We start from the raw sequence: 16,918 nt of genomic DNA, 5'->3' as shown, positions 1-16,918 counted from the left end.
TTCATTTATTTCCCACTTTATATTTGTTAACAGCTATATGAGAACATCTATCTGACAGTTGATCACAGAGGACACTAATTGATGATTAGAGAGAAGATCATGTTGTCTGGAACTCACCGGCTTCAGAGGCTGCAATTTCTTCAAAATCAATCCCCCCTATTGTTTTTCTCCTCTCCCTCCGGCTCTGATTCATCACCTACAAAGAGAAATGTTAGACCATCACTAAAATAGACTTATATGACTTTACAGTTGTATGCAATTAAAAAGTTAAAATGGTGTTTTATGATGTGAACAAAATACGCCACTTCAAGAAACAGACGTAAAAAAACAGGCTGTACTTAAACACGAAAGGGCAAATATTGCAGTTACTGAAATGGCCACTTGAGGCTAAAATACGCACAGGTGTTAAAATGTTTTATCAGCTAATTTTGAATGCAGCAGGAAGCCCTACAAGTCAGTGAAAGAAAGTGAGTCTGAAAACAAAGGTTCACATACACTAAGAGGATTGGAAAGACCAGTTGGAGTTGGTGAGCGCATGCTGTGAGTGCGAGACAGCCTAAAAATATCTTATGACTTGAAGTCATATACAAGGAAGAGAGACAGAAATTTCTCTCTAAATTCTTGGCTGCAAAAAAACATTTGCAAGCTGGTTATTTGGCACTGGTGCAAATATAAAATCCTGGAAAAGCGTATCTTTAATGTCTGCTGCGGGGTTTTGTAATTTTACTTCAAAAGAAACATGATGGGCCTGGTTGGACCTCTAAGCCAGTAAGAGCGATTTACCTTTTGATCCTCCTTCACAACAGCTTTAGCATTAGCATGTGTGTGTGTTTTCTGTGCCACTGCAGCACTCTTTACACCCTCCACCTCTCCATTCATCAGTGACATGTCTGCCATGTGACGTGAGTCTGCAGCTCTGAAGCTGTTCTTCATTTTGTTCTCCGTAGCAGATTTTGACTCAAACAGAGTTCTCAGAGCTTCTATAGACCCGGAGCTCTTTTGAAGACTGCCGGTCGATTTACTGCGGGTCAGCTTGGTTTTGGATCGAGAGCGTTCCCTCTCGTCATTTCTCCTCATCAGAGTTTCCAGATGAGTCTCTTTGTTTTGTAGGAGAGCTGGTGTCTGAAAACGATACAAAACAAGTTGTGTTTGAATGCAGCTGCTGTGATTAAGCACAGATGACTCAGGAACATCAGAGATTACCTCTGTGAGCCTCGGCTGTCCTTCATTCTCTACTGCATGAATGATTGGGCTTACTTTTACTGTAGTTTGGTACCTGTCACACACACACACACACACGAAATGTTAATGATTACTGCTAACACAGCAACGTGGCATGTAGAAGGCTGGATGTGTCTTTAGGTGTCATAGATGTAGAAAGGTTGTTGATATGGGATTGTTTTTCTTTACCTGGCCACTAACTGAGACACTGATGTTGTCTTGTCCTGCAGCCCTCTGCCTGCCCAGGCTGACTTCTCACATGATGAGAAGACGCTCCTGAGTGACTGGGCACGCTTCAGGTGACTCTGCCGTTCCATGATCACGTCACACTTTATAGCACCTACACAGAACATAATGGATAATCAGTGAGATTATCTCAAACCCTGCAGCTCACACTGATTTGTTTCGATTTGGCTCAACAGTTTTTTATTGTGTACATTGTAAAATGATGACGGGCCCTAACTTGGTTGACATGTGATAAATATGAGTGACATAATATAATTAAGGGTTAAAATGTAAGTGTTAATTAAAAACAACATTTTTTAAGTTTCCAGCAATGTGTTTCACAGACTGGTTAGTGAGCTCCAAGTGCTGCAGACAGTGTTGAAAGCAGTGTGTACAGAGCATAAATTTAGCACCCTGTCCTGCATTATGTTCAGTAAGTTTTGCAACACAAAGCCAATATGTACAGATGCTGACGCTGTGAACACTTGTCAGTCACAGTGTAGCCCAAGCCCAAGTGGGAACATAATTTACAAAATGAACGTCAGGGTGTATTAAAGTTATCTTGAACATAACAAGATCATAAACTCATTAAAATGTTCTGCCAGGTAATAGATCAAGAGACAGGAAGTATTTTCTTACAGACTTCTTCCCTGTATGATGCCCCTGCTGGCCATTAGTGAGAAGTTTTGACCTTCTTTTATTCAGTCCATGCCAAGTCCATAACATAAGGTGTATATATTTTCCATTGTTCGACGAGTGTACAAGTGAGTACTGTATCGTCACCTCCCGTGTAAATGGCATGTCATACCGCCATGAATGAGAATGAATGGATTTGGAGGATGCGATGTAATTTAGCAGCAATGCAGAATAGAGCAGTGACCAGTCATTGTAGAGATAAATACTTAATGAAAGCAATGTAAAAGGATAGAGGAGGGTTTTAAGTAGAATGGTTACCTTACAGATGTCAGTCAGCGTCTGCTCCCTGCAACAATCAGAAACACTTCCGCAGCATCACAAGACCTGCACACGGCGTGAAGCGTTTGTGAGCAAAGTCCTTTTTCTTCCTCATTACCTCTGTGTAAAATGGTCGCCCTGTGACAAAGAACAGGAGATACTTCTGTACAGCACAAAGCTGTCCTGTGTCTGCTGCTTTATCTAAACTGCAGGTATTTATGTATTTGATTCAAAAAAGCTGCAGTCCCCATGGTGTTTCCTTTCATTCGATTGTGTGTGTTTTGGCTCCTGAGCTTTCAGGAGAATCATTGCTGTTTGATTTCATGTTAACCTGCAGATGTAGTTACCATCCTTTAAGATGAAATGAGATTCACTTTATTGATCCTGGGGGCAGGAAGGAGCTGAATTTGGACAAAAGGAATCGAAATTAAATGGATCAAATGCAGCTCTGTGGCCTTTTAATTTGTACTGATTAACAGAGATCCTTTGGTTATAGATTTACACGTTTACAATGCCATATATAAGAATGCAGGTAATTAACAATGGAGATGTCCAAAGTTTGCATTTCTGTATTGGACTTTTGTATTTGGTATTTCCAAAGAGTACAGTGGGTATGTAAGGTGCTTACATACTGTGTGGGGTGGTACCGTCATGTTTCCAAATACACATGACAAATATTTAGCTCATTTTAGATGAGTTAGGACATTTTTAGGAACTAAAGGGAACCCTGGAAAAAATGACATGATAAAATGCAGCTCACACTCCCAGTGCTGAGGTACTTGCAGCAGGCCAAGTTATTTGGCATTTTGTAGCAGCCTCATTAGTTTCACTTCTGTGCTTTGGATGGTTATTTGCTGAGTACAAATGCACATCTGAGACAAACAAGAGACAACATGCTGGTTTTACTTGTTAATCAATTACGTGACATTAATCGCTCTTCATCGGACCTCTTTAATCTTTAGCGGACGGGTGACCAGTTGGTGCCAAACTTTTATATTTAGAGCTTTTTTTTCAAAGCTTCTCAATTCTATAATTATATTTCTTGGGTTTCTTATAGTCTTGGACAGCTTTAGAGGGGAACAAGTGTTTGTCTCCACCCAGGAATTCCAAGAAATGCTGACCTCTGAGGGTCAAAGGGGAGCAGGAGGAAAATGTGGTTCCTCATGATCTCGCTGCCAACACAACCAACTCAGAGCTTAACAAGACGTTGTGCCACCTTGTGGTGTGAAATCCTCACTGCAGTTAAGAGGCAAATCTGCACTTTATTAACTTATCTGTTTGACCACTTGGAGGCACTATAACAACCTGAAAGCTAAAACATTTCACTAATTACTGTTGTTAAAAATACTAACAACATTCAAACCTTTAGATGTAGCTGGTATGTTTTAAATTAAAGTTACACGCGTAGTTAAAAGTAAAGAACTGGTACTGAGTGTAAGTCAAGCTGAAGAGAAGCTCATAGCATGACAGCATTTTAGTGGCCTTTCATGCTGAAGACTAATTTGATTGTTGGGCAGAAACATCCCACTGCTAACTAATCTGTAACTCATCTTTGTTGCGTCGGTGGCTCTGGGTTTCCCCCTCTCACACAAAGTGTAATGTGCAGTAGATGTTTGATACAATGGAAGCTTTTGTCAGGGCACACAGCTCATATTCACTCTCTTTAGTCTTGCTTTCTGTTAATCAGTTTTCAGACAAAGAGAGAGCAACAGCAGCGGCAGCACACACCCCTGGGGCAAATATGAGAGATTCAGCCTGGCTGCCGCCCCCCTCCTCCTCCTCCTCCTCCTCTCTGACTACAACCCCTCTTCCCTGCCTTCTAAACCCACCCCTGTCTCAGAGGCACTGTGGAGATGAAAGGGAATATGCAATGTGCCGCCTTTGACTGTGAACTGTGGAGTGTTATTAGGGGAAGTTTACTGGCCCTGTCTGCACTTTAAACACACTTGCTTTACACCAGCCAGCTGGTTATAGGCTGAGTCTGTGGTTGGTTGGTTGGGGACTTAAATACCTGTAGATTACACTCCATGACTGATAAAGGGCTGCGAAGAGGCTAATACACTCACAGACATACACCATGTTATTGTGTTTGAGTGTTTTATCTGCATGAACATGCCTTTATTGGGGGAATTAAACATAGTAGACAGAAAGACCTGGCCTTACCTCTGCCTGTTGTCCAGCAGGGGGCGATAAAGACCATTAAAACACACAGCACTATAAACCACATTGGGGTTATGTGGGCGCATTACAGTAGGGGCTATTCAAGGCCAAACTAGGTTATTTCACTGCACTAAAATAACCCAGAACATACAGCAGTGAGAAGAGAGAGCAGCTCGTTGAGGAAGATGCTGTTTAATAACACATTTTTATCCCAGACAGAGAAAAGAATTTACCTCACTTAACCCTTCTATTTCTCTGATTCATACAGAACGCCTGTCACAGGAAGGACAAAGAGAGCTCTGCGTTCTTTACAGAACCTGTGATGTGAGTGACCAACACACACACACACACACACACAGCGGTCATGAGTTTGTCTGAGATGTGCATGCATCGTGACCCACAGTGCAAGCACAGTGTGTGTGACTCAGCAGTGGTGTGTGTGTGTGTTTGTGTATGATTCATGCTGCTGCTACTAGTGATACTGTCCAACATGTAATTGAGGTAATCTGGTTCATTCAGAGTCTTTCAAGAAAAACAGGCGTGTCATTCATGAATCATATTTTATTTTATTGTGATAAATAATTTAAAGCTATAGATATTAAATATTGATAACAACACGCTTCTGTTAATCACCGAGCTTATCCGTTAATACATGTATTCTTCAAATCATTTTTTTTGGAACATCTAGGAATGTCTTATTTATTTATTTATCAGTCATTTTTGGCTCAGCTTTGATGGCAGAAGGAAACCCAATTAGAAAAAAATGTCCCATCTGTACTTAAGATCAGAATCAGACCACCCAGGAAGACACAAAAAGTTTCAAATAACAAGAGAAGTGCACTTTAACTGACTTTACTTTTTCCTTTAGTGAATTATTTAACTTTTTTTACATTTTAGAAAACATGTGTCAGGCGGAAAAAAACAAAAAAACAAAACAAAAAACGCAGCTTATTCATTTGTTTCCATATTTGAATCAGAAACTGGAGTATTATCATTACTAATGAGCAGCAGTGCAGCTTCCTCAAACACACACCAGCTCCATCTCAATATGGATGCTCGTGTGTTCATCTGTTCTTCATGACGTGTTTGACGTAAGAGCAAATGTTCGTTGTGTATGAATCCAAAACAGAAGCAGATGACAGTTTCTGAAGCATGTTGCCAAGTGTGTATAAAAATGGAGAATGTGTTGGGTGATGATTTCACTGAGAAGAACTAATGCAAAAAAATGAGGTCACTTAGCCTGCACGACTTTAGGTACACAACTTTTATGTATGTTTTTATGATTTATGTGCAGGAAAACATGTGTGTATTTAGAGTTGTGTTGTGAGCACTGATGAATGAAAGTGGATGAATGAATGATTACATCTGAAAGACAGAATAAAGTGGTACTCTGCTGAGTCGGCTGCTGTGATAATGGTAATCGTGCCATCTTTTGGGGTTAGTGTCGTCAGCATTTCCTGCAGATTGTGGGGTCACACACTCACACAGAGTGTCTCGCTCTTGTCTGTTTTGTCTCATTTCACGACATCAGTGCGAAGGTGCCGTCCTGCCTCCAATGATCACAAAATAGGATTTTAAAAACATAAAAACAGACATGATTGAAGAGGTGACAGGTAATTATCATGTGTATTTTAAACATGATACATGGTACATATAGACTATGCATTTGTAGGCAGTGCAGACAGGAGTTTTTAATGGTAAACAGTTTCTGATGTTTCAGATCCTCAGTGCATCTTTGTGAATCTCTCGCTGCTGGCTAGTTCTTCATTCTTTTCCAAGCAAAAGAAAAGTGAGGAGGAGGAAGAGGAGGAGGATGAGGAGGAATGAAAGGTGCATAAATTTATCCTTTAGCTGAGTCACAAATCAAAAAGAGAAGAGGAGAGAATCTAAGGCTTAACAGAAACCATCATGCTTACTTTATGCAGGAATAAGCCTTTATGCTGATCTGTGATTACAGTGACTCTTATTCTTATTCTGAGATCATCATCATTACAGGAAACCAGTGGTAGGAGTCTGGAGAGAAATAATCATGATAAACAAGCTTTTGTTCTGTTGTCAGAGAAACTAGATTTGTGTTTGTTGTTTCTCTTGCCCATAATGGATTCTAATGAGGTGTAGCTGGTTCACCAAGACTCCATCATGTTTTGGAGAAATGTGCAGGAAACAAAACTCACAGTGTTTCTCAGTTGATTTGTGCTCAGAGCCTGATGGAAGGATCTGAGTGGGAATCTATGTGTCATTAGGAAAGTGTATTCTTTCCAGCACTGAAAAAAAGTTCAGTTCTGTCAGCTGCTCCCCACACATGGCTATGATTTGTTGGAACAGTCTCCCCTCCACCCTTTCCAGAGGAGTGCATGAGCCGTGGTGAGGAGCAGTGTGTGTATATCATGTTTTTCTGCAGGTGTGTGAATGTTGTGCTTGAGAGAAAACGTGCTTGGGTACAGCTGAGTGGGAGTGACTATGACCTAATCCATCCCCTTTTCTGTCCCTGAGAATGTGCACAAGCCCCGCCCACCTCACACAGGCTATGCATGCACAGGCAGTGGCGAGCCTGCCTGCATGTGTTTGTGTGTCAGTGAGAGTGTACGTTTCACACGTGTGACCAACGTGGAAGAGGCCGGAGCCCTAAGCTGCTTTGCAAAGTTTAGGAGGGCAGCCGCTCGATGGCTGCTCAAAGGGCTGTGCTCGCTACATGCCTAGAGGGGGTGACGGCATAGCTGAGCACTGGAGCATGGTGCCCAGGGTTTCACATAACAATGCTGGGTCAGGGGCAGCCCACTGAGGCACTGCACTGAACTGTACATGGTCACAAACACAGCTCTTGTTCAACAGTCAAAGAAAGTGGCAGCATTAATCAGTCAATGAAACTGAAAGTATCTTTTATTTCAGGGGTTTCCTTTGTGAGTGCATGCAGTAAATTTGATGTATGTTTAGGGAATTTACATATATTTAAATATCCCTCTTTGTTCCTCAGATCTGATAAAGCTGCAGAGTGTGAGTGCACAGGGAAGCAGGTTAAACTCCACAGGTTATTTTTTAGGATGATTAATTATGGTGCAGATGTACTGTATGCATGCAGTGTACTTGTCTGTGCAGAGTGCGTCCTGCAGGACTTAATGTTCACTGCTGTGTGATATCACACACACACACACACACCCTCCCTGCAGATTCAGCCTGTGTCGAGAGCTGGAATATCAGGTTTCTGGTCTGTGTGCACAGTTTGTACTCACGGCTTCACCTTTGTTCCTCCTCTGTCAGCACACAGCGGCTCTGCATCAGGGTACACTGTGCTGCTCTCTAAGGATTCACCAGCCAAACCACTGGCAGACTCTTGTCACCAATGGATTTAGGGTTGCCAGGAGATAATTATCACAGGGAGTTAAAACAGCCTTTATATGCATTTGGATAATTGGTAGCATATGAGCAACAATGAATCCTAAAAGTGTTTAATGAGATTTTCTTGGTCTGTGCTGCCGGGCTTTTCATTGGCCGGAGTATTTTTTTGGGCTTTGTGTGTGTGTTTCATTCATGGTTTCATCCTGTAAAAATGTACGATTGTTGTTTCTGCGCATTCCCCCTCCTCTGTGGAACCCCAGATGACCCTCCTGTGGCGCCAGTCTAGGCTGGGCACTGCAAAAAGAGGATGAGGAGGAAGAGAGGAAAGGGGGACGCACACATAAAGGGGACTGAAATGAGGATATTAAAGTGTACAAATACAACGCTGTAGAAAAAGATGACTCATAAGCATATAATGTCACAGTGTAGTTACATTCAACACCAGGAAGGAAAAGCAGGGTGTATCTCTTTCATTTCCTTGTAGTTTCAGAGAAATGAATTGCTCCTGTGTGTATTCTTGCCTTTATCTAATAAGCCAGTCATGAAGTTAGTTAATGCTTGCGAGCAATCAGCTGCACCAGGAAAGGGTTCTGTGGTTTGACTGTGAGCCAGTGGAGCCCTGCCTCCTGAAATGTGATCCTGTATATGAGACGTCACACAGGGCAGCTCCTGGAATGTCCTGCGTAGACAGAGTGAACGCAAACGGAGGCCAACTGTAATCTATTATCTCTGGCTGTGACACTTTGTACTGCAGTACAGTCAAATAGGCTCATATCTGTAAAAACATAAAATTCCACCACTGGAAAAATGATTTTATTCCACTTAATAATATGTGCAGTGGCTCATTAAATGTTCTCTTTTTACCAATCAGTGTTATACCTATTTCCTTGATCTACACAGCCTTTGAAAGTACTTACATAATGTCGTCTTTTTGTGCAGGGGCAAATAGGTAATATGTGGTCAGTGCAAGAGACAAATCATTGTTTTGAATTGTGCTCATGTGCCATTACACATGAGCACAAATCGCGATGTGTAACAAAACTGTTTTGGTATTGGATAAAAATTAGAACGACTGCACGCCAAAAGTTGTATGAGTATATGAGCGGAATTATCAAAAACAAAAATTTCAATGGCTATTTGAACATTGTGACGTCAGCACCACCCAGGCTCTACTTCATTGTCTATTTTGCCTGTCTTACATTTTCTTGAATAACAAAATGACCTCACCATTGACTTCCATAGATATTTTTACTGATGTCAGTTCTTAGTTTGGAATACACATATTTCTTAACATGAGACCTATAGATATGTAGAAGTGAGCCAAAATTGGAACCAAAAGTCAGAATAGTTTGGCCTTTGCTCCATTTCACAATTTTTTTAAGCTTCACATGCAGAATTCCCCTTTGAGCACAAGGAAACCCCTGGTTGTGTGTGTGTGTGTGTGTGTGTGTGTGTGTGTGTGTGTGTGTGTGTGTGTGTGTGTGTGTGTGTGTGTGTGTGTGTGTGTGAGAAAGAGCTGTGATGACAGGAAAGCACATGACCAGAGATGAGAACTCAGTGAAAAGTCATTGCAATATTTTTAGCAACTTCAGATGCTTTAGTGGAAAAAAATAATAGGACACAGTGCAGTAAATTCCATCCACAATGGCTGCACACACTCACATTAATGAAACAGATTTTCAAAAATCAAAGTGCCATTAAATGTGCTTTATTGTCTATTTTACTGTGGCATGTTCTGTGTTGTTCAGCCTCTGTGGCTGTGTTGCAGCATTGACATAGGTTTTTTGCTTATACCAACCCCCTCCACTGGAGGCAGTGCTCTGCAAGCTCTCAGCATACAGTCCTTGCTTTTGAAGGGCATGATGCTGCTGTACAGTACACACATGATGCAATCATGTTGAATGTCGTTACACTATTGCAGCATGTATTCTCCTCTGAAAAGCATAAAATGACAAAGGAGACGGTAATGTGCAACTGTAAGGAGAGGACGGTGCTTTCCTCTTAAACAAAGGAGAAGAACACATGCCACATGAGCAATTTTAAATAAAACCAGCTGCAGGTTGTGCTATGAATGCTGTATTTAAACTCAGGTTGTACAGTTGTACATGTGACTGTTTGGAAGTGCACATGCAGAATCCTCCTCCCTGTTACACAAGGCAATCAGTGCATGTGTGCCTGTGTTTGTGTGTGCATGTGTGTGAGAGAGTAGTGAAGGCTGGCTGGGGAGCACATGACCGGTACAGGAATGATTAATTACTGTCAGCCTGAACAGACATCCACACAGAAAACAGGCTGTGTTTGCACATCTGTGCATGTGTGCTGCACTAAGTCTTTAGAAAGAAATCCTCTTCACATATTGTAGATTATTGCATTTCTACTCAGCGTGCCCTGTCACCTCTCCTTAACCCCTTTGGATGGTTTCCTGATTTATTTTTCATGCAGATAAACCCTCACACAGCTGAAGATCTGAGGGTTTATCTGCAGGTCTGCTCTTTCTCAGGGCTGACTACCAGTGAGCACCTGGAATATTAGCTTTCTGTAATGCAATTCATGCGCTTTAATCTACGAGCTGTTGTTTACTCTTATGATCAAAATGATAGGCCTCCCAGCGTCTGATTGCGTAATGGTGACACTGTGTAGAGTCCCAGCGTAAGATAATCGGAGTGAAAAGGTAATGTGACTCAGATCACGTCCTCTTTAAGCAGAGAGATGAGTGAGACATAAAGACGTCATTGTTGGAACCTCAGTCGGCAGAGGGAGGTTGGAGGAAAGATGACAGCCTGCTGGTTGTGTGTAGTCCTGCTGATCTCTCACACACACACACACCTCCGCACCATGCTCTCTCTCTCCTGAGGCACGACTCTGGTCACCGTGGATATTAATACACTGCTCTGCCACTGAGTGTGCTCAGCACAGGAGTGAAAATATCTGACAGTCACTATTTATAGACCCTGCAGGCGGACAGGCAGAATCCACAGCAACACGATCCAGCCTAGTCTGGAGTCGTGTTCCACAGAAACTGCCTCAGCAGAAAGGGGCTGCAAAGACCAGGGGTCCAGAGCGCAGCTTGGCCATGGTGAAGAGAAGAGGGGGTTTTTGTTGTGTTTTTTTTTAAGTAAAATGCCGATGGCAGTTTTGGGTATGGAATGCTGTACAGATGAAAGAGACGCACATGTGACTGTTAAAGCAAAAACACATGTAATGTAATATTCATGCAGGTGCGCACACTTTAACAGTGTATGAACATGTGATGGATTTTCTAAGGAATGGGTTCTTGCTTTTTCTAATGATGGCCACATTTAGATTTTACTAAGAGGGCATCAATGAAAGATTAACTTCAGCAGCATAGTAGCATGTCAGAGGCAGGTCAGCTTCGTGGGGGCTGACCTTCACTTGGCCTAGGCTTCCTGTGTCGCCTTCAGACACAAACGGGGAGAGGCGGGGGATAGATGAATAATGAAGAGCAACTTGGGTGCATGTTGGCCTCTGTCACCTCCCTGATTATGCAAATCCTAGACAGAGCTAAGACACGGGGATCGAGGAGCGCCACGGTATCTCTTTCCTTCCTCAGATGTACAGTGGAAATCTGCGCAGGGCAGATTTGGCCTCATTCATCACCAGTGACATTTTAATAAGAGGTGCTCATGATGGGCTTGCTGCTGTGTCCCAACAAAACAATTTGATTTGGCTAATTGGGAATCTTTCCATTCCAAAACATGTCCATCCTAATCACACATGGCTGCCAGACAGTACATGCAGTTTATTGTGTTTTGGCAGCTCGCAGCTTTACAGCCTGATCATAGTTTGTACTGCTGGATATGAACCAGAGGCTGAAGCCCTGTGTCTGTATGGAAGCAATCCATCAGTGTGGAACAGGAGGAAACACAGATGATAGTACACATTACTCACACTCAGTACCTTAGTGATGCACTATAAAATCCCTTTCCAGTAACTCTTAGTGCCCCCACCCACCCACCCAAAGGTCCACATTTTTCACCTTTCCTCATAACTTTTTCTTTAAGTTGGTGTGTAAAGACTTGCACGTATGATACAACCAACACACTAATGGCCGGTTTACACTGCACGATTTTGGTTGTGGCTCTAAAACGGTGGTCTTATGTCGCACTGTAAGACAGGTTCCATGACGGCTGTTGTCAGCGTCTTGTGACCAAAGATAACCTAAGATAAAATTCTAGCGGTTTTAGGATTTTTTTTAGGAAATTTAGGATGACTGTCTAGTTTTACACAGCCTGTTTTTGTGTTGTCACACTTTGTCTACATTGTAAATGGGTCTGTTTTCCTGAACCTAACCAGGTAGTTTTGGTGCTCAAACCAAACAATTATTACATTAATGTTCCTCACAGTGTGTTGTGGTACCTCTGGTGGTTAAAGTACCGTATTTTCCGGACTATAGGTCGCACCGGAGTATAAGTCGCACCAGCCAAAAAATGCGTAATGAAGAAGAAAAAAACCATAGATAAGTCACACCGGAGTATTAGTCACACCAGTGGGCCAGCGTAAATCACTATGTTTTTAGCGTAACGTTGCTCTTGAATTCCTCTTAAATTAAGTTGTGTGGCTGCAGGGCATTGAGAGTGAGACACACATTTCAACAAGTCCTCACACGGTGAAATGGTTAGCTTCACAGCGCAGAAACTCCTATAAACATCCTGTAAATGAGTAAAAGGCAGACTACTATGAGCTCATATAGCTGTCTGGAATAAGCGACCTATCGACCTATCGGCTCAGCTGGAAGCACCTGTTCCATGAATGTGCGCGTCACCTATACTTGGAATGCAAAGTGTGGACAAGCTGGAGGTGGAAGAGAACCGACAGGAGAGGGACAGAACAGCTACCATTATATTCGTAATGGGACTTCAGGACACACGGCTAACTAATGTATATTTTTTCATAGACAAGTCGCACCTGAGTATAAGTTACAGATAGAGTAAATGTACAATTGTTCTTGAAAGTACTGTATTTTTGGCTGGGTATGCGACTTATAGTCCGGAAAATACAGTACTTGTAAGAACAATTGTACATTTACTCTATCTGTACATTAATTAGCAATCACATGCTAACACTGGGAAGTCCGTTTGTCATGTTGTCGTCATCTTTTGCTTTTTAGAGCCGTCAGTGACCACATTTGATGAGGGAGTAGATATATACATCATGTTTGTTATTTAAGAACCAAAAGACGCAATGCGCACCCTTATGGAAGTGACTTGTCAATCACATGGTAGCCACCAGCTACCAAAGTCTAAATGTGAACATTATTTCTTTGAGTAGCATTAACCCCTGCTGGCCTTTAAAAGAATGCAGGTATATTTGCACTTTCAGACATGGAGGCTACATCCATTCCTTCCATACAGTCTGTTACATTGCTCCAGCTAAACATCAGCACATACTGTCATGACAGCGTTTACTTCACAGCACTGCTGTGCTGCACAGATCTGTTGGCATGGCTGAAGACCCTTGAAGTCTTGTTGTGTGTTCAGTCTGTGCGCGTAGACACACTGTCGGTTTGTTTGTCTATTTTTCTTGTTTTTTTTGAGTTTCTGATCCATCCTACCTCTCCTCTGTGTGTTTTTGATGCTCAGCTCCCCCCACTGCTTCAGCAACTCCTTCGCCCTTTGTAGCTGCAGCAGAACTGGACTTGATGTTCAGTGGTTATGACATATTTCAGTTGCCCCCCCTGAAGGGCAGCCTCCTACTCTTCTTCTGAACTCTACAATACACTGCGTGTATTTATGTGTGTGTCACACAGGGTGACAGACAGAGAGTGGTAAACAGACGGGCTGGCAGACTGGTCGTCTGCTTGTCTTTTTCCAGACTCACCCAACATTGCCTTTTTTGTGTGACTACACTGTGTACTTGCAAGTTTGAATAAAGGAGGGAGTTCGCCTCCTGTTATCTGAGAGTGTGTGCTGCCTGAGCATGTGGAGGGAGTCACATGTTCTCCGCCTTGCTTTCCAAGCCTGTCTGCTCACCTGGTGGTTGCCATGGGAACAGCCAGACAGCGGCAGACTTTGCACCAGCCTCCTCGGGGGATTGTGAGAGACAGCGAGGAGGCTTAAGGGCGAGGAATCTCTCTGGGTCTTTAAGAAAGCTGTAGGGAAAACCTCCAAACTTTATGCTTTTCAGGGCTGTTAATTGTGCAGGAGTTGTATGTGGGTTTTTTGAAGATTTTAGTGTTTTTAATTAGGACTTTGTTCTATTTTGTTAAGCCATAAAGTTTTAAAACACCTTTTAACAACGGACTTTATATGAAAATCCCACTGTGTGCAGAAGCTGCTGAGGAATTAGAGCTTTGGGGAATTTTAGACAAAGGGAGCAATGTTTACACACACTGATATATCAGACTCAGTACTGCGCTGTCATGGCAGTGCATCTGAGGTTTAAACACACATGCTTTGTAGTCAACTCAGTTTGTCACTGTCTGATCATTTGCATTCCCAAGAAGGCAGAGGGGTGTAACAGAAAAGCACTGTTGTCCTTTTTTCCCCCCCTGCGTCCTAAAGACAACCTGCAGCTGGACGGAGGCGCTGCAGCACTGAACACTTGTTCTTATGGTTTAGGGATTTTTTTTTCTTCTTTAATTGTGCCTCCAGTTTATTATGCTGACGCTTGAATAGCAAGATGTTCCCAGCTTTATCGCACCAGTTGCACACTTCTCCCCTTTGTGTTTTGCCAGCTGCCCTGAGAGAAGGAGGAGTGGGTGGGTGGGGGTGACTGAAAGGCTGAACATGTGTGGTGTGTCTGTGTGTGTGTGTATATATATATATATATATATATATATATATATATATATATATATATATATATATATATATATATATATATATATATATATATATATATATATATATATATATATATATATATATATATGGCGGTGTCCTAAATGTTATTTATAGTAATTGATGATTTGTTGTTTTTTGTAAACAAATGCATTGGTACACTGTGTTTTATCACACTGAACTGCAGGTTTTGTGTGTGATGATTGCAGCCACTGTTTTTTGTGGCTTGGTTCTGATCTCTGGAGAGAAGAAAAGTCTGATCCATCCTCCTCCTCCTCTTTCTCTTCGCACCTTTCCTCACCTGACCCTTCTCCCTGTCTGTGCTTCTGCCTGTTCCTCTGTGTTCCAGCTGCAAGCCCTCACAGTCAGGGGTGAACGGGGGAGCAGCAGATTGAGTGGAACAGGGAGTAATGATAGAACAAGTAGACAGACAGTGAGCGGACACATTAGAAAGATGATAAGTGGTTCTCAGACAGGACACTCTGTGGCTCCATTCAGCTGAGCCCTCCCCCGTCCACCCATGTGCGATGACCACAACACAAACATGTGAGGCCGTCCGGCAGTCCCACAGGATGCAGGGAGACACTTACATAAAGCAGCTCCCGTTCTTGCTTGGCTCACTCTCACATGGGGGAGCATGTGAGACAGGCGCTCTCTCTCCCTGTTGCTGCCACCGCTTTTACTCTTTCCCTCTCCTTTGTCTGTCACCCTGTCTGGTACAGCACCGCGAGACTACAACTCAGACATCCAGATTCACATCAAGCGGTCGCCGTCAGGCCGCTCTCTGACCTCACCACCCGTCTCACCCTCCACAAAAAAATCTAGCACCCACTCCCCTCTTTTTTTTTTGTGCCTGTCCCCCCCACCTTCAACCTGTGCACAGGAATCCCTCTGGGCCCCCCCCCCCCGTGGGCCCCAGAGGTCAGCCTGTGATGTGCAGCTGTAGGGCAAAGACGAAGAGGAAGAGGAGGAGGAGGGGTAAAAAAAAAAACTGCTGACTGCATAGGAACGGCCACCTACATGACGTCACAGTCACAGTTTCAGCTCACAGCATTGTGTCTGTGCCAGACTCCCATGCTGCCTCTGTGGTGTAAGCAGGACTGCCTCAGATAAACATTCACAACTAAACGGACTGCCTGGAAGCCAGCCATGTTCGGGACGTAACACAGAGCTGTATGCAGTAATCGCAGCAGTTTTAGAAAAGGGATTTTGTAAGAGTATAAACAATAGTGACATGTTGCATAAAATGGGGGTTATTGGGAGGGCACGCTTTTTTTAGTACAATATTATTAATGTGATAAATAAAACATATCACTGGATATCAGAGAGTAAAACATAGCTTAAAATGATAGAAAACTGACACAAAACAGGAAATAGCAAATCGACAGCTTTTGATTTCCTGTAGCCGTCAGTAAGGAGAGTCAGTTCTTCCAAAAAATCGAGGTTTTGATTAGCAGAAATATTTTCCGTCTCCTGAGTCAATACCAATCATATATATTTTGCTATCACACTATGATGATATTTTTATACAGGCTTCTGTCAACAGACTAGCAACTGGCAACAAACCAGCTGTGATTAACTCCTTTCCCATTGCTAAAAGATTTGAGATATGTTGTCAAAAAACACACAGAAAATGTCCCCATAGAAACTGTTTTTCTTTGGATGAAGACTGTGTGTTTTTGTGAGTGTGTGTGAAAGGGTCAAATCTAAAGTAGGCTACCTACTGCTTCCCAGATACTTTAGAGCATTAGCTGTCAGCTCAGGACTGCTTTGCTTAATTGCTACAGTAAGTTACATACAGTACATTAATAGCTTCCTATAGATCAAGCAGATTTTTAAGGACCCTTTTATGACATGAATTGACATTTCTTACCCCACATCCATGATCAATATTTCTCTGCTACAGAGTCCACATGCTACTCTTGGAAGGTCTTTGGCAACCGGCCATGCCATGACTTGGCAGCCTTTAGGTTGAACCCCCATTTACAGCATTAACAGCACATCCAGACTGATTAATCCTTTGCTCTGAAAAAAGCAGCTGCATTGCCTCCTGTCACCTGTAGAGACAGTCTCACCGTCACTCTCATATCCTGCTTACTGTGTGGGGAAAAGATCTCTCAGATTGTTATCCATCTGTACACATATTCTGGGCGTGCTTCCCAGTCGGCAGATCGCCCTTGGCACCGCCAGACATAGTGAGCACTGATGCCTCACTGTCCTTT

General features: G+C 42.7%; 1 protein-coding gene across 1 annotated transcript; it reads right to left on the bottom strand.

Annotated features, from left to right (window-relative positions):
* Positions 1-97: 97 nt before the first annotated feature.
* On the bottom strand, positions 98-2,423 carry LOC114453583 (uncharacterized). Its single transcript, XM_028433535.1, has 5 exons — positions 2,406-2,423; positions 1,411-1,561; positions 1,204-1,276; positions 784-1,122; positions 98-196 (listed from the first exon to the last, which is right to left on the bottom strand). Exons 2-5 carry the CDS (start codon positions 1,536-1,538, stop codon positions 98-100), a joined length of 639 nt encoding a protein of 212 aa, XP_028289336.1. The 5' UTR covers positions 1,539-1,561; positions 2,406-2,423.
* Between the last annotated feature and the right edge of the window lie 14,495 nt (positions 2,424-16,918).

The sequence above is a fragment of the Parambassis ranga genome, chromosome 20, assembly GCF_900634625.1.
Source record: "Parambassis ranga chromosome 20, fParRan2.1, whole genome shotgun sequence".
Lineage (NCBI taxonomy): Eukaryota > Metazoa > Chordata > Actinopteri > Ambassidae > Parambassis > Parambassis ranga.
This window is presented reverse-complemented; position numbering and strand designations above follow the sequence as displayed.

Bases quoted from the DNA above. Each gene is read 5' to 3' on its own strand.
- LOC114453583 (XM_028433535.1), bottom strand. From the start codon at position 1,538: ATGGAACGGCAGAGTCACCTGAAGCGTGCCCAGTCACTCAGGAGCGTC. The intron at 1,277-1,410 runs GTAAAGAAAAAC...TGTGTGTGACAG, and splicing joins GTGTCTCAGTTAGTGGCCAG to GTACCAAACTACAGTAAAAG. The intron at 197-783 runs GTAAATCGCTCT...TTCTCTTTGTAG, and splicing joins TTGTGAAGGAGGATCAAAAG to GTGATGAATCAGAGCCGGAG.